The 26,295-nt window shown below is 34.2% G+C and overlaps 1 protein-coding gene and 1 non-coding gene across 2 annotated transcripts in view; one reads left to right on the top strand and one right to left on the bottom strand.

Annotated features, from left to right (window-relative positions):
• The window catches only part of BRIP1 (BRCA1 interacting protein C-terminal helicase 1), a 136,900-nt gene that overhangs the window by 52,584 nt on the left and 58,021 nt on the right, over positions 1–26,295 (top strand). The window contains 5 exon segments of the mRNA XM_032498371.1: positions 2,213–2,345; positions 4,952–5,106; positions 7,455–7,620; positions 7,736–7,876; positions 10,375–10,536. Coding sequence (XP_032354262.1) covers positions 2,213–2,345; positions 4,952–5,106; positions 7,455–7,620; positions 7,736–7,876; positions 10,375–10,536 — 757 coding nt within the window.
• TRNAG-ACC lies at positions 25,584–25,655 on the bottom strand. Its single transcript has one exon. It is a non-coding gene; the product is annotated as a tRNA-Gly (tRNA).

The following is a 26,295-nucleotide window of genomic DNA, read 5'->3' as shown; positions in this document are numbered from 1 at the left end:
AGGGGAGAGGGGCTGGATATTGAGTTAATGTTCAATCATGCCTTTGTAATGAAGTCTTCATAAAAATACCAAAAGTACAGGATTCAGAGAGCTTCTGGCTTGATGAATCTATCTGTGTACTTGAAGGGTGGCGCACTTCACCTCCACAAGGACAGACGCTTCTGTGCTTGGGACCCTTCCGGACCTCACCCTGTGCATCTCTTCATCTGGCTGTTTATCTGTATCTTTATTATATAATAAACTGGTAAACATAAGTGTTTCCCCGAATTCTATGAGCTGTTCTAGTAAACGATCCAACCTAAGGAGGGGTCATGGGAACCTCCAATGTAAAGCTTCTTGATCAGAAGCACAGATGACAACCTGGACTTCTACAATTGGCATCTGAGCTTTAGGAGGGGACGGACAGTTTTGTGAGACTGACTGCTTAACCTGTGGGCTCTGTGCTACCTCGTTAGTGTCAGAATTGAATTGAATTACAGGACACCCAACTGGTGTCTCAGAGAATTACTTGGTATGGGGGGAAAACCCGCATGTGTTACATGTGGAGACCAGAGGTGTTAGAAGTGAAGGAGTGAGAGCAGAGCAGCCACACAGGACTGTTTTTTCCTAGGCAGCTTCTATAACATTTTCTGGTTTTCCTCCTCCTCCAAGTTCATTTTTTTCTGTTTCTTTTGATAATTCTTACTCTGTTGGATGTCTAAATGTTGAAGTGCCTCAGGGCTTGGTTTTGGAACCTCATTTCTTTTCTAGTGCTGGACTCATAACCCTATGGCAATGCTGGTGAGGCCTGAATCTGTGTCTTCCCCAACCTCTTCCTGAAGTGAATGCTATTTTCCGATACCCAGCAGTACTCAATATCTCCGTTTGGACACAAAATTTCAACTTTCCAAAACAAACCTCCTTCCCTTCCCCTACCTACTTCTCCCACCTTCCCTGTCTTGATTATCTAAGCAAATTGTACCAACCAGTTTCTCAAATCAGAAATCTAAATATTGCCCTTGATTACTGCCTCACCTCATTCAATTTACCAGTCAGTTTTATAAATGCCACCTACACAGTATATCCCACATCCTTCATTCCCACATCTGTCATCCCAGAGCCATCTCTCACCTGGAATGCTGTAACAGCCTCTTAAAAGGTTTCTCCTTTCGTTCTTGCCTTTCTCCTATAATCCACTCTGGCTTAGAAACTAGAATCATCTCTTAAACACCTAAAATAGATTCTCTCTCTCTCTTATTTAAAACCCTCCATTTAGAATCTTCCCATTGCACTCTGAATAGAATCCAGACTCTTATCCTGGCTCAGCATGATCTGATTCCTGCTTATCACTCTAACAGTGTGATATTATTGCCTTTTGCCCATTGTGTTGCAGTTACATTGGCTTTCTTTCAGGTCTTTAAATAAGCAAAATTTGTTAATCACCTCAAGATCTTTGCAGGAAGTACTCCTTCTGCTTGGAGTACTCTTTTTTTCTGATCCTCCCATGACTGGGTACTTTTGGTATTCAATTGTTAGAATAAATGTCACCTCAGGGAGACAAGAAGGTCACTATTTTGACATTCAAATTAAAGTAGCAATTAGATTACTTTAACCCAATTTATTTTCATTATATCACTATCACTACCTGCTATTTTCTTATTCATGTAGTTGTTTCTAAATTTGTTTCTGTTTCCTTTTAGTAGGACCTTACCTATTTTATTTACTGCTGTGTTTCCACTACCTAGTATAGTGTCCAACATAATGACATAGTATAGACATTTAAGCTCTCATTCGATGTACAAATGTTTGTGTGTGTATAAATGAATATATTTATATATTTTCTAGTAATTCCCTTGTGTTAATATGTAACACTATAATTTCTTTTAGGCTTTTTTGTATTTCCTTTTATGTGCAGTTTGGGATAAGCTCCTAAGACATGACTGTCAGCTGGAGAGACAGTCGAGTAAAGCAGTGAAGCAGTGTGAATCCACAAAACACAATTGGGGAATCACGTGCACGTTTCTCTTTTCTGAATAAAAGCTTACTTTCTAGCTGTATATTGACTTTGCAAAAAGAAACATGCATGTTGTTTAAAAGATGTATTAATGAACCCACATTTATTTGCAAAGAGCTTCAAGGGATACAAGTCATTGTATCACATTTCTCTTTGTTCTGTTGAAATAGGGCACATAAGGATGATACTGGTTGATGGAATTGCTTTATTTTATTCCAGTTGGTTAGAAGCAAACTCTGAACATCTCATGGAAAGGGATTATGAATCAGCTTGTAAAATATGGAGTGGAAGTGAAATGCTCTTAAATTTATACAAAATGGGCATCACCACTGCTACTTTTCCCATTTTGCAGGTAAGATTTTTTTTCTACCTGTGGAAATCATTTCGTGAATTAGAAATGATTTAATAGAGAATGGTTAATCTAGAGTAGAAAAAAAGGTGGCAATTTAATTGTTTTAAAATTTAATTTTATTATGTAAGTTTGATAATCTTTAAGTGATGTTGTAAATTATGGATGAAAAAGTAGCATTATTAGTTTGAAGGAAATAAGGCTTAAAGGAATTAATTGCTTTGTTTAAAGCTAAAAGAATACTTTTAGGTTGTAAATATATTTTGTCAATTATAAAAGTTAAAAGTTTGGAAAACAAAAAGATAAGAAATTTGTATTTTATTCTCTTTAACTTAGAGGTTATAAACCTGACTGTATAGATATCATGGGTGGGATACTGTGAGCCTTATGAAATTATATTCAAAACTTTATGAGTATGTACTTTTGTACATTTTTCTGGATAGAGGCTTCATGACATACTATTCTTAAGAGTGTTTGGTTCTTGCAGATAAGAATGTTTTTCTTTTTCTGTTCTTATTTATTTATAGTAATTGACTTTACTTTTTAAAGTTTTTTTTTCAGGTTTACAGAAAAATTGAGCAAAAAGGACAGAGTTCTCATATACCACCACTCCCAGCCACACACACACACACACACAGACACACACACACAGATACTACAGATTCTCCTATTGTTAACATCTTGCAATAGTAGTACATTTATTACAATTGAACCAATAGTTACGTTATTTTTAACTAAAGTCCATAGTTTACGTTAGCGATCACTTTTTGTGTTTTACAGTTCTGTGAGTTTGGATAAAAACATAAAGTCATGTATCTACCATTATAGTATCATATGGAATTGCTTTCATTGCCTTAAAGATCTTCTGTGCTACAGTTGTTCATCTCTTCAACACACCTTATTTCCTCTGCTGAACCTTTGGCAGCCAGTGATTTTTTTTTTTTTCTGACTCCATAGTGTTGCCTCTTCTAGAATGTCATACATTTGTGATCATATAGTTTTGTGGTCTTTTCAAACCGGCTTCTTTCACTTAGCACTATACATTTAAGGTTCTTCCATGTCCTTTTGTGGCTTGATGGCTTGTTTCTTTTTATTTCTGAACTATATTAATTGCATGTATATACCACAGTTTGTTTATCCATTTACCTACTGAAGGACACTGGTGGTTTCAAAGTTTGGGCAATTAGGAATAAAGCTGTTATAAACATTTATATGCATGTTTTTGTACGGACATGCTTTCTTATTTGGGTAGATACTTAGGAACATGATTCTTGGGCTATAAGGTAAGACTAGCTTCACAAGAAACTGCTAAACTGTCTTCCAAAGTGGCTGTACCATTTTACACTCCCACCAGCAGTGAATAAGAGTTCTTGTTGTTCCACATCCTTGTCAGCATTTGGTGTTATCAATGTTTTGCATGTTAGCCATTCTAGTAGATATATGGTAGTATCTCATTGTTATTTTAATTTACAGTCCCCTAATGACATATAGTATAGAGCATCTTTTGACATGTTTATTTTCCATCTATGTGTTTTATTTGGTGAGGTTATCTCTTCAGATATTTTGTCTACTTTTTAACTGAGTTGCTTGCTTCTTGTTGAGTTTTAAGAGTTCTTTATATATTTTGTGTACAAGACCTTCATCAGAGAAGTATTTGCAAATATATTCTCCCAGCCTCTGGCTTGTTTTTTCATCCCATTAACAGAGTCTTTCACAGAGCATTAAGTTTTTAGTTTTAATACATGTCAAATTTTTTTGTTTGATGGATCATGCTTTTGGTGTTGCATCTAAAAACTCATCACCAAACCCAAAGTCACCTAGATTTTCTCCTATCTTTTCTGCTAGGAATTTTGTAGCTTTGCATTTTACATTTTGGCCTGCTGTCCATTTTGAGTTAACTTTTGTGAAGGGTGCAAGGTTTATGTCTAGATTGATTTCTTTGCATGTAGTTGTCCAGTTACTCTATCACCATTTGTTGAAAAGACCATCCTTTCTGCACTGGATTACCTTTGCTCCTTTGTCCAAAGAGCAGTGATTATATTTGTGTGGGTCCATTTCTAGGCTCTGTTTTTTTCCATTGATATGTTTCATCTGTTCCTTCATCAGTACCACACTGTCCTGATTACTTGATTTCCCTTTCTCCACTCTCCATTCTCTCAGCATAATTATATTAATATTCAGTGTGCATATCATCATGTATATATATTATCATTGCTCATGGTGGTGACATCAGGTAATGTTATAATTATGACTTATAACTATATAATAATTCAGGCATTTGGGTGGCATAGCAGGTCTTTTATGCTCCTTAAAAACCATTTGGTACATTTTTATTTAGTTCATTACTTTTGAAGGGCATTGAATAAAACCCTAATTACCTGAAGAAGTAATCAACCTCCTAAATGTGTAACTTATTATTAAAATGTCTTTGACTCTGAAGAGGATTTGGGAATATGTGGGAATTCAAAACATACTATTAGCACTGTGTATTAATAATGTTTGCCTAAAATTTCAATGAGTATTTCATTTAGGTTTTATTATAGTTGTGAGAAGTTTGTTTTTCACCCTTCCCCTACTCCCCAGTAACTTAATATGGTAATTTGTTGTAGGGACATTTTTCTGCTATCCTTCAGAGAGAAGAAAAAGTGTCATCAATTCATGGTAAAGAGGAGGCAAGAGAAGTACCTATTATTAGTGCTTCAACTCAAATAATGCTCAAAGGACTTTTTATGGTACTTGACTATCTTTTTAGGCAAAATAGCAGGTAAGTGAAGATATCTGATCTGTATTTTTCCTCTTAAAAATATTAGCCTTATTGGGAGCTAAATTACTGGCACAGATTTAGACAATTAATATTAGTTATCAGTAAATAAAGATATTTAATTAATTCAGCATTAAGTTTATAGGCTTCTATGACTAAATTTAAGTTTTAAATATAATTTAGGTATGTTTCTTCCAGTATCAGAAAGTCTCTTTTTTTCTTTAATATATTTTTATTGAAGTATAGTCAATTTACAATGTTGTGTCAATTTCTTGTGTACAGCACAATACTTCAGTCATATAGGAACATACATATATTCGTTTTCATATTCTTTTTCACCATAGGTTACTACCAAATATTGAATATAGTTCCCTGTGCTATACAGTATAAACTTGTTATTTATCTGCTTTATGTATATCAGTTAGTATCTGTAAATCTAGAACTCCCAATTTATCCCTTCCCACCCTCTTCTTATTTATTGCATAAAGCCTCTAATAGTGAAATGTGGAAAATGAAAAGCAATCAACTCCCCACACACTACCCCTTAAGTTATAGTACTACTTGGTTCCAGTTTTATTTTAAGAGGTTTTTTTAATGATAAAATACACATAACATAAAATTTAACATTTTTTAAATGTACATTTTAGTGGCATTAAGTATATCCACATTTTTGTGCAGCCATCACCACTGTCCATTTCCAGAACTTTTTGTCATCCCAAACAGGAACTCCGTACCCATGAAATAATATTTCCCATTTCCTGCTTACCACAACCTTTGGTAACCTCTTTCCTACTTTTGATCTGTGGATTTGCCCTTTCTGGGTTTCTCATGTAAGTAGAATCATACAATATAATGTTTTCAAGGATAATCCGTGTTGTAACATATCAGAATGTCATTCCTTTTTCTAGTCAAATAATATTCCATTGTATGTATATACCACATTTTGTTTATCTGTTCTTATTAATGGCCATATGGATTGTTTCTACCTTTTGTCTACTGTGAATCATGCTGCAGTAAACACTGATATACAAGTATCTGAGTCCCTGCTTTCAGTTATTCTGGGTGCATACCTAGCAGTGGAATTGCAGGATCATGGTATAATTCTATATTTGACTTTTTGACGAAACAGTGTACTATTTTCCAAAACAACTGCACATTTTACATTCACATAGTTAAGCACAAGATTTCCAGTTTCTCCACATCCTTGCCAATATTTATTATTTTCTGTTTTTTGGATAATAGCCATCCTAATGGATATAAAGTGATATCTCCTTATGGTTTTGATTTGTATTTCCCTAATGGTTAGAGATGTTGAATACCTTTTCATGTGCTTATTGTCTGTTTGTATATTTTCATTGGAGACATGTCTACTCAAGTCCTTTGTCCATTTTTGAGTTGGGGCTTTTTGTTATCGTTGTTGTTGAATTGTAGGAGTTATTCTGCTGATTAATCCTATATCAGATATACACTTCAGAACTATTTTCTCCCATTCTGTGGGTTGTCTTTTCACTCTTGATAGTATTCTTTGATGCACAAAAGATTTTTAATTTTGGTGAAGTCCAGTTTATTGATTTTTTTTCTTTTGCTGCATATGCTTTTGGTATCCAATAAACATGGCCAAATATGATGTCTTGGAGATTTTCCCCTATGTTTTCTTTTAAGAGTTTTATAGTTTTTAGCCCCCAGTATTTTTATAAAATTCTCTCCACATATTGCAGGGTTCCTGACTTGAACTTTGAGTTTTGATCTCTGTAAGGGTGAAGATAACAGTCAATATTATTGTGAGGACATGGTAGAGAATACCGTAATTTTTTCTGTTTAAGCTTAGGTGTTTATAGCCTCTTACTGAAAGAAATTATAAGCTGGATGGAATCACAGAGATCATCTGGTTTAGTACTTTTATTAAAAATAGATGAAGACTGAGATCCAGATTTTAAAGGAACTTGAAAATTTTGTTAGTTTCTGAAACTTACAGTAAAAATTGTCTTTCTGTTTTCTCATGCAGTAAGAAAGTTTAACCCACTTTTGAGTTTCTTTAATAATAATATTGCTACCTATTTTGTAACTAATGATGTAACTAACATAGAGTGCAAAGAGCTCTGGACTGGGCTTTAGGAGGCCTGGATTTTGATTCTGGCTCTGACATGATTTATGTAATCTTTGAACACAGGGATGGGAAGTGATAAAGTGTGGATGTTTAGATGGTATCTAATCTTGTACGAAGGGATTGACTAAGGTTTAATGACTTATTTTCTAACAGAATTACTGAATTTAATTATTGGTGGCGGTTGTTGGTGGGGACATTGTTATCTAAAGTTTTGCCATTTAATTACCATTTTATTTTCATTTAGATTTGCAGATGATTATAAAGTTGCTATTCAACAGACTTACTCTTGGATAAATCAGACTGATACTTCAGATAAAAATGGGTTCCTTGTTCTACCAAAAAATAAGAAACGTTTACGACAGAAAACAGCAGTTCATGTGCTAAATTTTTGGTGCTTAAATCCAGCTGTGGTAAGCTTATCAGGCAGTAAATGAAAACTGTCTTCTTGCTCAATACCAACGATTAAATTAATGTGTTTGACTGTTTTAAAGATGATTTTATGTATCTAATATTGTTTCCCTTTAGGCCTTTTCAGATATTAATGGCAAGGTTTGGACGATTGTTTTGACATCAGGGACATTATCACCAATGAAATCTTTTTCATCAGAACTTGGCGTTACATTTACTATCCAACTGGAGGCTAATCATGTCATTAATAACTCACAGGTTAGTTTTGTTTTGAAGGCTCCTAGTCTTTACCTCAATATAATTGTCTATAAACAAATCAAAAGATGCCTGAAGTACTAGCAAACAGATCCTGATAGGAAATCCAACATTTCAGTTTTAGAATAAAAGAAAATTTGTCAGCTATTTGATAGTGTTAACAAAAGGAAATACGAATAAATAACATTGCTTCAACCCAATAAGTAAAAATGTGCACTTTGGGTGTAAAGACTGTATTGCACTTTCCTCATTTAAATCAGTTTTAAATTTTTTAATGAAAATGAAAAAGAAAACAAAAATTCAACTTTTTTTAACCATAATTCCTAATTGTATAATTATTTGTTTATGTTTCTCTTCTCTGTTAGACTACGGTATTTTCTGATTCTTATTTTTATATCCTTATCCTTCCACTGCACCTAAACCAATACCTGTATTAGTTAACAAGTGTTCAGCACATGTTTGAATATCTGAAATGAATTAGAAGTATTCTTATGACTCCTATGACTTAAGATTTTAATTTTTTATAACAATGCCATATAAATGTTACTTCAGTTTTCCTAGGAACATTTGAATTGTCATTTATCAATCTGCCTTCTGTTTCTTTTTTAAAGTGGTTGGCTACACGCTTAATACCTCCTGTGTGGCTAATACAGTTCTAGTTCTTTATAAAGCTATAGTTTTCAACCAAGGAGTATTTGTGGGAACTACTGGCGTTTAGTAGGTGAAGACCTTGAATGCTAAATTCCTGTAAATGAGAATTATGCCTTCCAAAAGGCCGGAGTGCTCCTGTTTAAAAGGAAAAATATGTGTTCCACATTTTCAAATTGTTTTCTTTAGAGGCTCAAATAAATCTGAGAAGTTATTAATAAATTCAGCATATACGTTCTCAGAATAACATCGTATAGGTACTATGTGCTCAGTCCAGTGCACAAAAATCCATTTAAGCTGTAATGTCACTGAATTAATAATAATAAATGTTCAGCTGGATCCTGTTTTAATATTTTCCCCAACGTTTAAAATTTTTATTTTATGTATTTGTGGTAAAATAGACATACCATAAAATTTTACCATCATTTTTAAGTATATAGTTCAGTTTTGTTAAGTATATTCACATTGTTGTGTGACCAATCTCTAGAACTTTTTCAACTGGTGAAACTGAAATTCTATTACTATGTAATTCTCCATTCCTCTTCCTTCCCAGCCTCTGGTAGCCACCATTTCTGCTTTCTATCTTTATGAATTTGACTACTCTAAATGCCTCAGATAAGTGGAATCACAAGGTATTTTGTGATTAGTTTATCTCATTTAGCATGATGTATTCAAGGTTCCTCCATTTTGTAACATGAATCAGAATTTCCTTCCTTTTTAAGGCTGAATAATATTCCACTGTGTGCTTGCGTGCTCGCGTGTGTGTGTACCACATTTTGTTTTCCACACATTTGTTGATTCCCTGAACTTTTTATTTAAGAAAATAGTAACTTGAGAAAAGTGGGAAAATGGTATTAATACAGTGAGTATCTTTATACCTTTCACCTAGATTCATCAATTGTTAACATTTTGCATATATATATATATATATATATATAGGAGAGAAGAGCAATATTGGAAAATGTTAATGATCACATTATTTTGAATAAGCTATTAGAAAGTAATTTGTTGATATGACACTTTGCCTTTAATTAATTTAGCATGTTTCTCCTCTGAACAAGTATATAATTCTGCATAACCACAATATCATCATACTCAAGGAATTTAAAATCAGTACATATCAAGAAACACATAATATCAGTTTGTCTTACTACTTACTAGTTGATCATTTGGTTTAAAGTTGATTAAACTGGTGTTCACTAGATGTCATGGTGCAAAATGTACCTCAGTCTCATACATTATTTCAAAATATAGGACTAATACATTTCTCAACAATCTGAAGTTTGTACTATCTTCAGAATACTAATAAAGTTTGTACTTTCTCTTAGTCAAATTGACTATACTAAGGGTAGATCTGTGTGAATGCAGAGGAATTGCATAAAACTGTGAAACTGGTGGGTCTCATTTTCAGTGGCTGTAGATTTTTGAGCATCAGTGAATTTGTGAAACACTAGTTCCTGTCGTAGCTGAGTCTTAGGGATTTACCTGTAGCAGATCATGTCAGCCCTCACCTCTATTATTTTTGACTCATTTCTGATTTTTTTCATTATCCAACAAAATTTGGTTACATGCTTAATTTTGCAAAGCTATTGATAACTATTGGTAAGTAAAACCTGTTTTTCTTTCATTGTAAGACAGTTCAGTGGCATACCTGAAGTAAAATGTCTATAAATTAAATCTATACATAATTAATTAAAGGTAATAGGAAAAAACCCCAACAACTTAAAAATAAATTTTCTCTAAACTCATTGCTTGATCTTCTTTTGGCATACGTGTATTTAGGTTCCCAACTAAATGCTAATTTGCCTGCCTAGTTTCGGCATTACTCTGATACTGACATACTTATGTTCCAGGTTTGGGTTGGCACTATTGGGTCAGGCCCCAAGGGTCGCAATCTCTGTGCTACCTTCCAGCACACGGAAACATTTGAGTTTCAGGATGAAGTGGGAGCACTTTTGTTATCTGTGTGCCAGACTGTGAGCCAAGGAATTTTGTGTTTCTTGCCATCTTACAAGGTAAGGGGCTATTTGTTGTTTCTTTTGCCTTTAAAAAACCATGTGGGATTACCATGATACGCCTCCTAGGATCCGAAGCAACAGGGGAATTACAGTTTTCTAAACATCATATATTATTTTACTTGCTTATTGATTAAGATACTGCCTAATTGTTCTGTCACTGTAAGACTAAAAGTCTTCAAGCAGTGTTAGTCATATAAGAGAACTATTTTTGTATATGTGATTTTTATTCTTAGGGGCAGCTTAATATTTTCATAGTTAAAGGAAAAAGGAGCATTATTTTTCACTTTGATAAATTACACTTTTGAATGTTTCAGTAATCTGAATCTAAAGACAGACTTTCTTTGTTGTCCATCTTTTTACCTCATGTGTTTGGCTGAAAAAAAAGAATTTTTTTCTTGTTTTTAGAATTGCTCTGATTTTTAATTTTTTTTCTAGAGTTAAATTGAGTTATAAAGTGTATTTTAGTCCTTCTAAATATTCAAAGCATTAAAACCACATATATAATTCTTGAGAATTATTTCATACTGTAACAAAATCTAAATTCCAGAGTAGAAAACTGGGATTCCCTTTTCTTTTTTAATAGGAAGTTGTTGTATATGTAAGGACAGTAGCATAAGTAATATATTTGAATGGCAATATTGATACTTTTGGTTCTTCTGTTGTCTTTCCATCTGTATACTTACTGCTACGGTCTGAATGTGTACCCCTCAATTTCATATGTTGAAATCCTATCCCACCAAAGATGATGACATGAGTAACTGGCACCTTTGGGAGGTGCTTAAGTCATGAGGACAGAATCCTCATGAATAGGATTAGTGTCTTACAAAAAGATGCTTCAGAGAGGTTCCTTGTCCTTTTCCACTACGTGAGGACACAATGAGAATGTGCCAGCTATGAACCAGGAAGAGGGCTCTCACCGAACATGACCGTGTTGGTGCCTTGATCTTGAACTTTTCAGCCTCCAGAACTGTAAGTGATAAATTTGTATTACTTAAAAGCTACCCAGTTTCTGGCATTTTATTAATAGCAGCTGGAATGTGACTGACACATTTTTTGTTAGCCAAAGATGCAGTCAGTTAGTCCTCCTGTAGATAAATTAAAGGAACTTCTTTCAGAACAAATTTAATCAAGATAGTTTTTTTTTAACAAGAATATCTAAAAATAAAATAGACATAAACATATTAAAAATTCTTAATAGAAAGCAACATTTATTCCAGAGTGTGAACATCTACACCAAAGATTGTGTAAAGGAAAACTGATAATTAAGCTTGGAATTAAAGAAAAGCAAAATCTCAACACGTTAAGAAAACCTTTTATATTTTCCAATCACAGTCACAAAAAGTGAATCAGGAAATGCCCAGTTGAGTAAATGAACAATTTTACTTTTGTTAGGCTTCAAAGACATGGTAAGAATAAGTATTTATATGCTAGGAAGTAGCTGGGTATGTTTTTCTCTTGGTGTATATAGAGGAGAACCAATGTAAAGTTACTTAAATAATATAATTGTCATTGAAAAAGTTACACTGGAAACGAAAACAGCCTGTTGTTCAACAATGCACCACACCTTCTGGTACCTGTACTTTCAAATGATTTAATTTTCATTGGCCAGTTTTAGTACTTTAAAAATATATTCTTTTTTTTTTTTTAGTATGTATTTTTGTTATTGAAGTATAATCAGTTTACAATGTTGTGTCAATTTCTGGTGTACAGCATAATGTTTCAGTCATACATGAACATACATACATTTGTTTTCATATTCTTTTTCACCATAGGTTTCTACAAGATATTGAATACAGTTCCCTGTGCTATACAGCATAAACTTATTGTTTATTATATATATATATATATTAGTATCTGCAAATCTGGAACTCTCAATTTATCCCTTCCTACCCTCTTCCCCCCTGGTAACCATATTTGTTTCTTTTCTTTTTTTGACCATTTTTGTATACTTTATTTGCAGCTTGTTTTAAAAAATTGAAGTATAGTCAATTACAACGTGTCAATCTCTGGTGTCCCAGTCATGCTTATACACACATATATTCATTGTAAATGTTTTTTCCATTAAAGGTTATTACAAGATACTGAACATAGTTTCCTGTGCTATACATAGAAACTTCTTTTAAAAATCTGTTTTTATATATAGTGGCTAACATTTGTAAATCTCAAACTCCCAAATTTATCACTTCCCACCCCTTTTCCCCAGTAACCATAAGATTGTTTCCTAAGCCCGTGAGTCTGTTTCTGTTTTGTACATGAGTTCATAGTGTCCTTTTTTTTTTTTTTTAAGATTTCACATATGAGTGATATCGTATGGTATTTTTCTTTCTCTTTCTGGCTTACTTCACTTAGAATAATGATCTCTAGGTCCATCCATGTTGCTGCAAATGACATTATTTTATTCCTTTTTATGGCAGAGTAGTATTCCATTGTATAAATATACCATAGCTTCTTTGTCCAGTCATCTGTCAGTGGACATCTAGGTTATTTCCATGTCTTGGCTATTGTAAATAGTGCTGCTGTGAACATTGGGTTGTATGTATCTTTTTGAATTAAGGTTCCCTCTGGATATATGCCCAGGAGGGAGATTGCTGGATCATATGGTGAGTCTATTTTTAGTCTTTTGAGAAATCTCCATACTGTTTTCCATAATGGCTGCACTAAACTACATTCCCACCAGCAGTGGAGGAGGGTTCCCTTTTCTCCACACCCTCTCCAGCATTTATCATTTGTGGATTTCTGAATGATGGCCATTTTGACTGGTGTGAGGTGATACCCAATTGTAGTTTTGATTTGCATTTCTCTGATAATTAGTGACACTGAGCATTTTTTCATGTGCCTATTGGCCATTTGTATGTCTTCATTGGAGAACTGCTTGTTTAGATCCTCTGCCTATTTTTGGAATGGGTTTTTTTTTTGTTGTTGTTAGTAAGTTGTATGAGCTTTTTATATATTCTGGAAATTAAGCCCTTGTCAGTCACATCATTTGCAAATATTTTTTTCCATTCTGTAGGTTGTTGTTTTGTTTTGCTTATGGTTTCCTTTGCTGTGCAAAAGCTTGTAAGTTTAATTAGGTTCCATTTATTTATTTTTGCTCTTATTTCTATTACCTGGGTAGACTGCCCTAGGAGAACATTTTTGAGATACATGTCAGATAATGTTTTGCCTATGTTTTCTTCTAGATTTATTGTGTCTTGTCTTTAAATCTTTAATCCATTTTGAGTTTATTTTTGTGTAGGGAGTGAGGGAGTGTTCTAGCTCCATTGATTTACATGCTGCTATCCAGTTTTCCCAATACCAGTTGTTGAAGAGACTGTCTGTTCTCCATTGCCTCCTTTGTTGAAGATTAATTGGCCATAGTTTTGTGGATTTATTTCTGGGTTCTCTATTCTGTTCCATTGATCAATATGTCTGTTTTTATGCCAATACCGTGCTGTTTTGATTACTGTAGCTCTCTAGGTTTGTCTGAAGTCTGGGAGGGTTATTTCTCCAGCTTCATTCTTTTTCTTCAATATTGCTTTGGCAATATTCTGGATCTTTTGTGATTCCGTATAAATTTTAGGATCGTTTGTTCTAATCTGTGAAAAATGTCCTGGGTAATTTCACAGGAATCTCATTAAATCTGTACATTGTCTTGGACAGTATGGCCATTTTAACGATATTGATTCTTTAAATCCAAGAGCATGGGATATCTTTCCATTTCTTTAAGTCATCTTTCATTTCCTTAATCAGTGTTTTGTAGTTCTCCACATAATACGTCTTTCACTTCCTTGGTGAGACTTAGTCCTAAGTATTTTATTGTTTTGGGATGCAATTTTAAAAGGGATTGTTTCTTTACTTCTTTTCCTGCTAATTCATTGTTAGTGTAAAGAATATTTATTTATTTTTACCAGAGGTACTGGATATTGAACCCAAGACCTTGTGCATGCTAAGCACGCACTCTGCCACTGAGTTATTCCCTCCCCTTCTATTGGAAGGTTTTTGATTCAGTTTTATTGCTAGCTTTAAGTCTGTTCATATTTTCTGTTTCTTCATGATTCAGTTTTTGTGGATTGTGTGTTTCTAAGAATTAATCCAGTTTATCTAGGTTGTCCAATTTGGTGGCATAGAATTGTTCATAATCTTCTTTTATAATCCTTCTCTTATTTCTGTAAAATATGTAGCAATGTCTCACTTTCTTTTGAGGCTTTAGTAATTTGAGTCTGCATCCCCGCCCCCCTGCCTTTTTTTCCCATTGGTCAGTCTAGCTAAAGGTTTGTCATTTTGATCTTTTCAAAGAACCAACTTTTGGTTTTGTTGATTTTCTCTATTGTTTTCTATTCTTTATTTCATTTATCTCCTCTGTAACAGCTTCCATAGAAAGGTCAGTACCTATGATGATGAATCAGCTAGTTTATTGGTATTAGCCCATTTCTCTTCATTGCATACTATGTCTTTGAGAAGATACCAGGTCCCAGGCCTTTCTGCATCTTTATGTAGTCAGATTGGCGACATGTACACTAATGGTTTTTATCTTAACTTTGTTTAAAAGCAACTTATATTTCTAAGTAATTTTTACTTTCTGATGCTCTGTGATACCGTGTATCAGTTCATTTTCAAAAGTTATTTTTGCTAGCACTGCTGATGATTTTTACTATAAATACATTTTTTGTGGATATTCACCTTATAACAATAAAAAACATTAAAAATGACAATTGTAATATGGTTTCATAATAAAAATATTTTTTCTAAATATGTAAAAATTTAAGTAAACTTTTAAAAGCATTGGTTTTATTATAATGGACATTACATACTTAAATGTTACTTTGAAATAGAATTTTCATGTCATATCTGTATGGGTCTAAAAAAAATCCACAATATATGGCTTCTTGGAGGGGTTTTTTTTCTGTGTAGAAGGTGATTACTATACTAAAAATTTATTTATCATGAGACATGAGATTAAAGGCATGAGAAATTTTGAAAATTTGGTGTGTAATATGGGTAGCAGTTACTTCTCACAATTGAAAGAAATGTTTAAATGAGCCAGCTGTTCTAAAGAATCAATATTCTGTCACAGAGGAGAAAAGTTTTCTTTATTAATTCATAATTTTTAGATCGTTCCTACTATCTAATTACTCATTTTGATTCCTGGTACATTTTTTTCAAAATCTTGAAGTGTTGAAAATTCAGAAGCCTCCTGATTATTTTTCCTTTATTAAAAACATTTTTTTCCCTATCTCAAATTGATCTTCCGTTCTGCTTTCATAAACAAACTTTTTGTTTGGGATACAATTCATGTACCATGTAATACATCCTTTTAAAGTACAGAATTAAGTTTTTTTTAGTGTATTTATAAAGTTGTACAACCATCACCACTATCTAATTCCAAAACATTTTCTTCACACCCAAAAGAAACCTCTTATCCATTACCAGTCACTATCCCATTCCTACCTCCTTTAACCCCTGGTAGCCACTAACCTGCTTTCTGTTGCTATGGATTTTCCTTTCCTGGGCAGTTCTTATAAATGGAATCATACAATATGTGGCCTTTTGTGTGTGGCTTCTTCACTTAGCATAATGTTTTTAAGGTTCATTTGTCTCGTAAGATGAATCAATACTTTATTACTTTTTATGGATGAATGGCATTCCTTTTACTTTCAGTCTATTTGTACCTTTGAATTTAAAATGTGTCTTTTGTAGATAGCATATTGGTTGGATCACTAAAAAAAAAAAAATCTATTCTGCCAATCTTCTCTCTTACTGGGAGACTGCCCTTTGTTATGGGGAATGCTTTGAGTGTATTTAAAAATGGTTATTTTTTTTCCTTCCCCTCGCTAGAAACAGGAGGGTTTTTCTTGACTCTTTACTGTGAGAACCTCGGGTGTGGGTGGGGAGGTGGTCCTGGAGGTAATATCTGTAAAAATATGGGGGATCCCTAGGAAGGTGGCCCCTACGAGTTTCTCACTTTTATACTAGTATATACTGTGCCTTCAGCAGTTTGTCAAAATTATCATTTAGGCGTTTCTACCAATTTATGGTTTTAGTGGCTTTTGCTCCCAATAAGTAGTTCTGGACTGTGATTCTCTTTATTCACTGTCTCTCCAGATTTCAGCTAGCAGTTTGTCTTATGGCTTCAGTTCTCTGATGTGTTCAAGCCATTGATTTTCTGTTCAGCTTTTTTCTTGGTGTAAGATGGGCGTGATGACTTTCAAGTTCTTTATATATCGGAGCTGAAAATGGAAGTCCTTATTTTATCTTTAAAAATGTATCTTCAACTGAGCTTCAGAATGTAGATAAAATTTACTTAAAAGATCAAACCAACACATTATAATAGTCTTTTGTCAGTGCTATTGTCAACTGTTAAACAGCACAGTGACTACAGTTATTAAATGCATCATGTCATCTTTTTTCATTTTAGAGGGATTTGTCACTGAAATACAGAAGACATGAGAGCTTACATTAGAATTTATTTCAAGGGGAAATTTGGGACCTACAAATTTAAATTTTCAGACCACACATTGCAGTGGTAAACAGTTTTTCCCTGTATGTCTAGATAATTACAATTCATGGTTTACTTAAACTTTATACTGTTTCACTGAAAGAAATGAAATGAATTTCGTTTTGTTACAAATTGCAGTATTTATTTAAGGACAAAAGTGAGAAAGCTGTTGTTCTAGACTCCCCCTTCCCCCCCATATTTCTTTCAGAGCCTTCTAAAGTTACTAAATATCATAATAGTTTCATGAAGAATACCATTCCTCCACTAAGATAAATTTGATTTTGACTCTCTATTGTCATTTAACTAGTGGCACCACTGCTTTAGAACTCTCTGAGAGATCATTTTTATGGGTAGAAGAGTTTTTTAACTCTTTTTATGGATAGAAATGTTTCCATTAAATCATTTTGAAAAGAGACTCTCTGGTGCCAAAGTAGCAACTTGGATCTTTTTATTTGTACATTGCAGGCTCTGATTTTCTTTTACATCTTTGTGAGTAAAAACCATTTTGCCTGAGGGAACATTTTACGTTCTCCACTGAATGTCAAAGAATAAAATGCAAATGCTTCCGTTCAGTCTCTAGTTATAATTTTTAGAAGTATTGTTTAATATTTAACTTGTGTGTTGAGAAATTTGCAACACTACTAGTTTAACGTTTCTCATTTTAAAACTATATTGCAGTTAACTTAAAGGAGAAACCAAAATTTGCCCTTTAAAACATTTTTCTTTTTCTTATGTAGAAACGTGAAATTTCTATAGATTATGGATCTGCCTTATTTTAAGTGATCAACCTAGCCTTTAACAGGAACGTTTTTCCCCACAGCGTTAAGTAAAAGGAATCTTCACAGTATTGATGTCTGTGGGATTGTGGTGGGGAGGTTGTATGTACATCTCTGAGAGATGAGGTGTAGTTCTTAAGAAATTCTCCTCTTTTTTTGTTAAACAGTATTCATTCATTTGTTTATTCCTTCATTAATGTATTCATTTGACAAATATTTGTTGGGCACATACTATATTCTGGGTAGACAGTTCAAATTACTTGGCCAAGATCACATTTTTAATTAGTGAAAGTACTTGCCTTAGAACTCTTAATTTTCTACTTGAATACTGTCTTCCTAGTAGCATTCTAGAGTTTGAAATATGAAATATGGTTGATTGGATGAGTAGCAATATGCACATGTACACAAATGCCTATGTTTTGATGTATTTTAGCAGTTATATTTGCTTTGCACATTCAGCTTTGTTTGTGAGCTAAGCTGTTATCCTTAGGAAGGTAGATGTAAGAGCTACTCTGGAGGAGTAGGCTGAAAAGCTGCTTTAATGAGTGAGTGATCAAATATTTTGAAAAACAGTAGAGTAATTGGAAAGTCACTATTTTAATCACCAATTTTTTGTTTTGTTTGTTTTGTATGCGTGTGTATAATCATTTATACCGTTTGTCTGTAAATAACATGCATACATTTATGCTACATCTGGCTACAAAAAAGCTTTTTAAAAATATATTGGTTGTAATTTTTTAAGTGAGAAATCTAGGAAGAATAAGATCAGGGAAGTTAAGATTAAACTATAGTCAAGGATGGCCGTGTAACCAAGTTGGGCAAGGATCAAGTAATAAATCTAGAAGCTGAATTCAGTCTAACTGCTTGTGCATCCCTCACTCCCTAGCATTGATTCTAAACTGTATTTTCCATGGATGAAAGCATAGATATAGAAAGCACTTTTTGGGAAATAACAGGCAAATTGGTTACATTCAACTTATGATTAATTCACTACACATTTCTATATTAAAGCAATTTATTTGAACTTGATATGGGCTGGACAAACTTGGAGGCTCCAGGCATTCATCTTGGTTACAATCTTTACTGTCCATCTATAGCTAATCTTTGTAATAGAGACCAATGGAGTTTTACTTTTTGGCTGACAGTTTCAGATTGGCAGCTTTTGAATTTAAATGATTCGGTTGTTGTCAGGTGGGAAATTACCTTGATGCAACGGTAACCTCCAAATACACTAATCAGGCAGACTATCCAGAGGTAATAGGATAGAGAAGCTGACAGGCAAATTAAGATGCTTGAATCACGTAGTTTATTTAAATAAACTTAAAACACACACTTGGAAGCAAAGGGAAAGAGCTGAGGGTAAGTTAACACATTTAAGATAGGGTACAGCTAAATGGAAGGACCACATTACCTAAATCCCAGGTTGTGCAGTATTCAACAGCTTTCATTCTCTGCCACATTAGCATTCCTTCCTTACAGTACAGTTACAGAGACTAGAAATGAGTTTGAGCAACGTGGCCCAGTAGATGGAAAGTGCTCAAGGCTAATGACACACACTTTATTAAAGAAAAGCAGGGGCAAGTGTACTTGGCTAGAGCTGTGGCCCACCACTTAGCCCGGGGAGCAATTGTGACTTTTATTTGCCTTTCTTGGGAAGAGGATACATGGGACCAGGATGGGTGTCAACAATGATGGCTGCATTAAGATTTCATGAGTATGTTTTTTATTGCCTCAGATATAGTTAGTATATCTTGACTATTTGGTGGTTCGTGTATATATAGCGTATCTTGAATATTGACTGTCTACTTGATCCATCCATTCCTTTCCATCCATGTTCATACCTACGTACTATACTTTATGTACAGTAGCCATCTCAGATTAGCTTCTTTCACTTAGTAATATGCATCTAAGTTTCCTCCATGTCTTTTCATGGCTTGATGGCTCATTTCTTTTTAGCGCTGAATACTGTTCCATTGTATGGATGTACTATAGGTTGTTTATCCATTTACCTACTGAAGGTTTTGGTAATTATGAATAAAGCTTCTGTAAACATCCATGTGTAGGTTTTGTGTGGATTTTCAGTTCATTTGAGTAAATATCCAGGAGCTTAATTGCTGGATCACATGGTAAGTTTATGTTTAGTTTTATAGGAAGCTGCCAAATTATCTTTCAAAGTGTCTGTACTGTTTTGTATTCCCATCACATCTTTGTTGTTGTCAGTGTTTTGGATTAAGTGTGTAGTGGTACCTTGTTTTGATTTGCAGTTCCCTGTGATGACATAAGATGTGGAGAATCATTTCGTATGCTTACTGGCCATCTGTATGTCTTCTTTGGTGAGGTGACTATTCAAGTCTTTGGCTCCATTTTCAGTCAGGTTTGTTTTCTTACTGTTCAATTCCAGGAGTTTTTAAAAATATATTTTGGGTAATAGTTCTTTATCAGATGTGTCCTTTGCCCAGGTGTATGTTTTCTCCCAGTCTGTGGCTTGTCTTCTCGTTCACGTATTGTGTTATACTATATCTACTGTCAGCCTTAGTTTGGTCCTCATCTCTAAATTAAATTATTGTTAAGTGGCCTTTCTCCCTTCATTCTTTCTCTCACCAATTTTTCCTCCATACTGATCAGGTTACTCTCCTGTTTAACTCTCACTAAACCAGGAAAAATAGTCATAGCCATTTGTCATTTTCCTTTTTTATATTTTTAAGTCATTTTAGGAATAATTTATAAAAGTAAGAATAGAGATAGTAAAAAATAACAACATTATTAGAAACTTTAAAAAGTTTAGACATAACAAAAACCCTTTGTATCAAATAAATTTTGGTGTACTAATATAAAAAAATCAAAGAGTAATGTCACATGTCTTTAGCAACAATGAGATGGGAAGAGATGGTCAATGTTGTTGTCACAAAATATTGTGTGATGGAGTCTTTCCTGCTGAACTGAATGAGAATACCATGTTTTTTGCTTGTCCTTAGATATATATTAATTACATCAATTCTCGAATTTGGGAACTTTTGTCTAGGATATTATTATCTAAAGATTCATTCAAATCTGAGAACTACACCACCCAATTTCACCATTGTTACTAGAATTGGAGTGTTGCTCTGTTCCTTTTCTTTTGTATTCTTATTCATCTAATAATTATGACACACCCTCATTTGTTAATTTCCTTTTCTTTGCTATTATGAGCATAAAATGAAAAATTTTCAGTTCTCAACACTTCAGTGAAAGCTAAAAACAGATTACAAATATGGTGTCTTCAGTTTTCTTTTCTACTTTCTAGAAAGATAATACAATACTTTGAACAATACTATAAGAAAAAAATGGTGGTTTATTATTCCATCATTCTCCTGTTTTCTTATTTTAGCTTTTCTTAGCATTATTAGGGATCGTTTGATGAGTAATAATAGATAATTTTGAAATTATTTGTAGGGTATTGAAATAGTTGAATGTTTCACAATGTAGAAAAAGTAATGTCAGTAAGATCCGATATTTCTTAGAATTATAGAAGAGTGCAGTTAATCCATGTGGTAATTGCAAGATACAGTATGTTTTATTTGGTTTTGTTGAAGTTAAATTTTCTCCTTTTTTGGAAAAAAAGTCATGAAGTATCTTTACAAGTGGTTAGAAATATTGAAAAAAAATAGGGTCCATTGGACCCTAACGGTATACCAAGTGTTAAAAACTTTAGTAATTCCCAGTTTTCCGAAATATAGAGCTTAAAACCTTCTGTATTTCCTAGAAGCCTTGGTTAGCCTTACGCCTTATGGCCCCTAGCATTCCCTCATCCTACATACACCTATTTATAAGGTATATTGTATTGCTATGAGTGCCTTGAGCGGCCACGTATTTTCATTCCTACGTAGATACGGTAGGCAGAATTCCATGATGGCCCCCCACGATTCCTAACTCCCGGTGTACACACTCCTTCCCTCATTTATTCAATCAAATACTAATCTATGTACTGCTGTGGACGGATTTTACAAATGAAATCGGTTGACCTTAAAATAGGGAGATTATTTAGCTTGCTCTGATCTAATCACATGGGCCCTTTAAAAGCAGAGCGTTTTCTTAAGCTCTTTGCAGAAGAGAAAGCCAGAAAGGAATAATATCTAGCTGACCTGGAGAAAAGCAGATATCTGTGCTGTGAACTGATTGGTGGGAGGTGGGGCACATGATAAGGAACCCTTGAGCAGAGAGCAGTCCTAGCCAACGACTAGCAGAAAAATGGGAGCAGTTGTCCTACAGCCAGTAGGAAATAAATTCTGCCAACAACCAGTGACCTTGGAAGAGAACCCCAACCCCCAGATGACAGCTGCAACCCCAGCAGGCACCTTCATTTCAGCTCAGTAAGACTCTGAGCAGAGCATCCAGTTTTGCTTTGCCTGGACTTCTGACCTATAGAAACTGAGATAATAAAATGAATGCTGTTTTATGCTGCAGCATGGAGGATATTATGCTAAGTGAAATTAGCCAGTCACAGAAAGATGAACATTGTATGATTCCATTTGTATGAGAGATCTAGAGTAGTCAAATTCATAGAGACAGAAAGTAGAAGGGTAGTTGCCAGGGGCTGGGGGAAGAGGGGAGTGAGCTGTTTAATGGGTATAGTTTTAGTTTCGCAAGATGAATAGAGTTTTGGAGATTGGTTGTACAATAATGTGAATGTACTTAACAGTTATTGAGCTATACACTTATGTGTATTTTACCACAATTTAAAAAATTATTTTTAAAAGTGGGTCTTGTTTTAAGTCACTAGGTTTGTGGGTAATTTGTTATGTAGCAATAGTGTTTCATAGTGTTGTGTCTGCTCAAAATCCACTCTATTTTATTATCCAGGAATTTTATACTCTCTGTCCAGCTCAAAAGTTTATTCTATTAAACCATCCTTGACCCTGAGGCAAAGTTAGTCACTCTTTCCTCTGCCTAGCCAGATACATCTACAATAGCACTTACCACATTGTATTTTAAGCGTTTTTCTCTTAGGTCTTCTCCACTGGATTGTGAAGTGGTGTTTTTTCCAAAGCATTTCACCTTCCAGTTTATAGCAGTAGGTTTACAGCAGCTTCAGGTTGGCAATACCTGAAAGTAGTAACTTTTAGCAAAATTGTGGTGGTTATTTCTATTCATTTTCTTTTCTCAACCTAGATTCTACCTTAGATTTCTAATAGTGCAGGTGTACTGATCTCATTTAGTTTAATTATTATCCTTTTTACAGAGGGATAGAAAGAGTTGTGCCCCCCCCCACCTTTAAACTATCATTAACCTACTCAGGTAAGATATGAAACATGTAAATAAATTTGTGTGAATAAAATTTATTCTTTCAGATTTCAGATGACATTTACTAAGCTAATACTTCTTGACTAGTAGTAAAACTGGTCAAATACATACATTTTAACCAAATGGTTACTTCAGACATTGATAAACCAACTATGATCAGTCAACAGAAATACAGAATTCATGTTTTAAAGAGTTAAGAATTTGTCCCATGCATAATAGCTGTTGGGTTCTTATTATTTTCTTTTCAAGAGATTTCAACAAAGTCGGTGAAGAAATGTATGAGTTATTTCTAAAATTCAGTTTTATTTGAAAAGTTTTACATTTGTAAGTATTGTGTATTTTTATTAAAATGTATGCGTAAGTGGCTCTGTAAATAAGCACATCAGTATCGGTAGTGCAGCTCTAGATTTTCATCGTCCTCATTCTTTCAACAAATTTATAAGAGGGAATACTCCTTGTCAGAGACTATATAGGACCTTTCATTTCTACATAGACAGCCAGCAGCTGCGAGGGACCTCGCTTTCACTTCAGGACAGCATTCTTCGTACTGTTCTTCCTAGTGTGTTACTGACTGTGTGTATATTCATTGACAGTTTGATCCTGAGCTTTCCCCCGGCCTCTTGAGGTGAAGGTGTGAAGTCAGCTATCACCAGATAGCTAGAGCATAGGAAGCTATTTCAATAGAAGTTAATGTTTTGATTTTCTCATATTTTACTGTTGAATACAGCAAGAATTAAGGATATACCCATTTTTGCTGTAATTTAAAGTATAATAAAGAAACTACTACTTATTTTTAATTTTTATTACGATTTAAAAGGAACTGTATGTTATTCCTAACATATGTCACCTATAGGATACATACCAACTGAGTATAAGAAAGTAGACATTTCTTAAATATTAGTACTTCATGAAATGAATGTGAAGAATCATCTTTAGATGGAAAAATATGACGGGTTTTACCTATGAAATAAATTATGTGAAAAAGATTACAAAAGATGGTAGTCAGTTTAGGCAGGCCTATTAAAAGCATTAAGACTTGAGTACCGGCTGTTAAAGTGAGTAAATGGCGATATTATAAAATTAAACACATGCCAAAAAACATTTTCCAGAGGACTGGGATTGTAACAATACCATTAATGAGGGCAAAGAGGTCTTAATGCAATTTGCACTTTCTAAAGTTTCAAAAAGAGGCTTTGAGTTAGTGCGTTATTAATGTACTGAACATCTGGAACTGTGTAAAAGCTATGGACATTGAGCAAGTGCAGGATTTCCCCACTAGGTTGCATTCTGACTTACTGCCTCCCTGGTGAGATACTGGTTTTAAGAAGTTTGAAAAAGTAAAATGACAATATCCAGATAAGGCATAAACATTCCAAAGTGTCTTTTAATTTGTGAGATCTGGCTCAAAAAAAAAAAAAAAGTTTCTAAAGTTACCAAATCCAAGTGATGTGAACGTCAGTTAGTAGCTTATATCCACTGTATCATCTGTATCACTGTGTGTAGGCTAGTCTCTGTGTATGTGAATAGTATTTGTTGTTTATGAGCTAAGTAAACTGTTTCATAACAGAGATAGTTTTTCATATATGTAAGTCTTAAAACCTGAGCGATGGTTGTGTCAGTGTTCTTTCCTCTAAGTTATTTGATGATTAAGTACCTAGTGGGGAGACTTAAAATTTAAAAGTCAGTTGAGGTATCTGAGTTTAGTTGTTTGTATTTGTATGAGTTTTCTGGTAAGGGGGAAGTAATTAAGATGTACAATATGAGTGTCACCTGCAGTGAGAATGGAAAAGCTGTAGACCTAATTTTTTTTTTTTACTTAAAACTGAAAACTTGCCACAGACCATTTTCACCAAAATAATCAGTATGTTTTTGCTGCTGAGTTGCATTCCATTTGCATGTTGCCCTTGTATAATCCTGAACAGAAGACCTTTAAGGTATTTTTTAAAACCTTCACTGACAAGTTAAAGATAAACACATTGTGTCCTATGGAAATGTTGTCTCATAGTTATCAAATTCCCCCACCCCATTTTTTTCTTTTGTTTTTGTTTTGTTTTTTCAGTGTTCCTTGTACCTCCTTACCTGAACTGAAATCTAGGTGTACCCAGAGGGCATGTCATTTCCTTATCAGCCCTTTCATGTTGTGACTGGTTTTTTCTCTGGAGTACCTCAGGTTTGGTATCCTATTTACTTTCCATTGCTCTTTCTAATTTTGCTTTCTCCATTTTTTTCTGAAGGAAGGAAGGGAAGCAGGCAGGAAGGGAAAAAAAGAAGCAAGGAAGGAAGGAAGGAAAGAGAGAAAATCATCAAGAAAAACTCATCTCTGAGCTCATGTCTTTTAATCATGTCATCCTTTCCCCTTCACCTTTATTGACATCTTTCAAATCACGTGAATACTCTTTTATTAATGATTTTGGCACTGACTTTACAGGTTTTTTAATTTTTTCCCTTCTTACCCCCACCCCCAACCTTCCGTTCTTTTTTAAGATTTTATTTTATTATATTGTTTTCATTAATGGAGATACTGGGGATTGAACCCAGGACCTCATGCATGGTAAGCATGTGCTCTACCACTGAGCTGTACCCACTCTCCACTCCCTGACCTTCTGTTCTTTTGAACCTTCTTTTTAAAATTCATTTATTAAATTCATTCAACAAATATTTATTGCATACTTTCTACATGTCAGGTTCTGTTCTAGGTACTGGAAAATTAGCAGTGAGCAAAACAAAAATCATTGTCCTTATGGAGATTATATTCCAGGGGTGAGAGAAAATAAACCAGACACATAGAAAGACAGTAACATAGTAGACGGTGTCATGGACTGAATGTTTGTGTCCTTCCCAAATTCAAGTGTTGAAGCCCTAACCTGCAGTGTGGCTGTATTTGGAAATGGGGTCTCTAAGGAAGTAATTAAGAGTAAATGAGATCATAAGGGTAGAGCCCTGATCTGGTAGCATTAGTGTCCCTATAAAAAGAGGTGCCAGAAATCTTTCTCTTTCCCCTACACCGTGTGAGCACAGAGGAAAAGCAAGGTGGCCGTCTGCAAGCCTGGAAGAGAGTCTCACTAGGAGACTCTGGGGGGCTTGTTAGAGAAGGTGACATTGAGCAAACCCTAAAAGGAAGTGGGGAAGCAAACCGCTCTGATCTAAGGGAAGAATGTTCAGACAGAGAGAACCCTGTGGTAGAAGAGTGCCTGGTTTGTTTGATCCACAGTAAGGCTACTCTAG

Source organism: Camelus ferus, chromosome 16, assembly GCF_009834535.1.
Source record: "Camelus ferus isolate YT-003-E chromosome 16, BCGSAC_Cfer_1.0, whole genome shotgun sequence".
In the NCBI taxonomy this organism is placed as follows: domain Eukaryota; kingdom Metazoa; phylum Chordata; class Mammalia; order Artiodactyla; family Camelidae; genus Camelus; species Camelus ferus.
The sequence above is the reverse complement of the archived record's forward strand: the minus strand, read 5'-3'. Positions and strand labels throughout refer to the sequence as shown.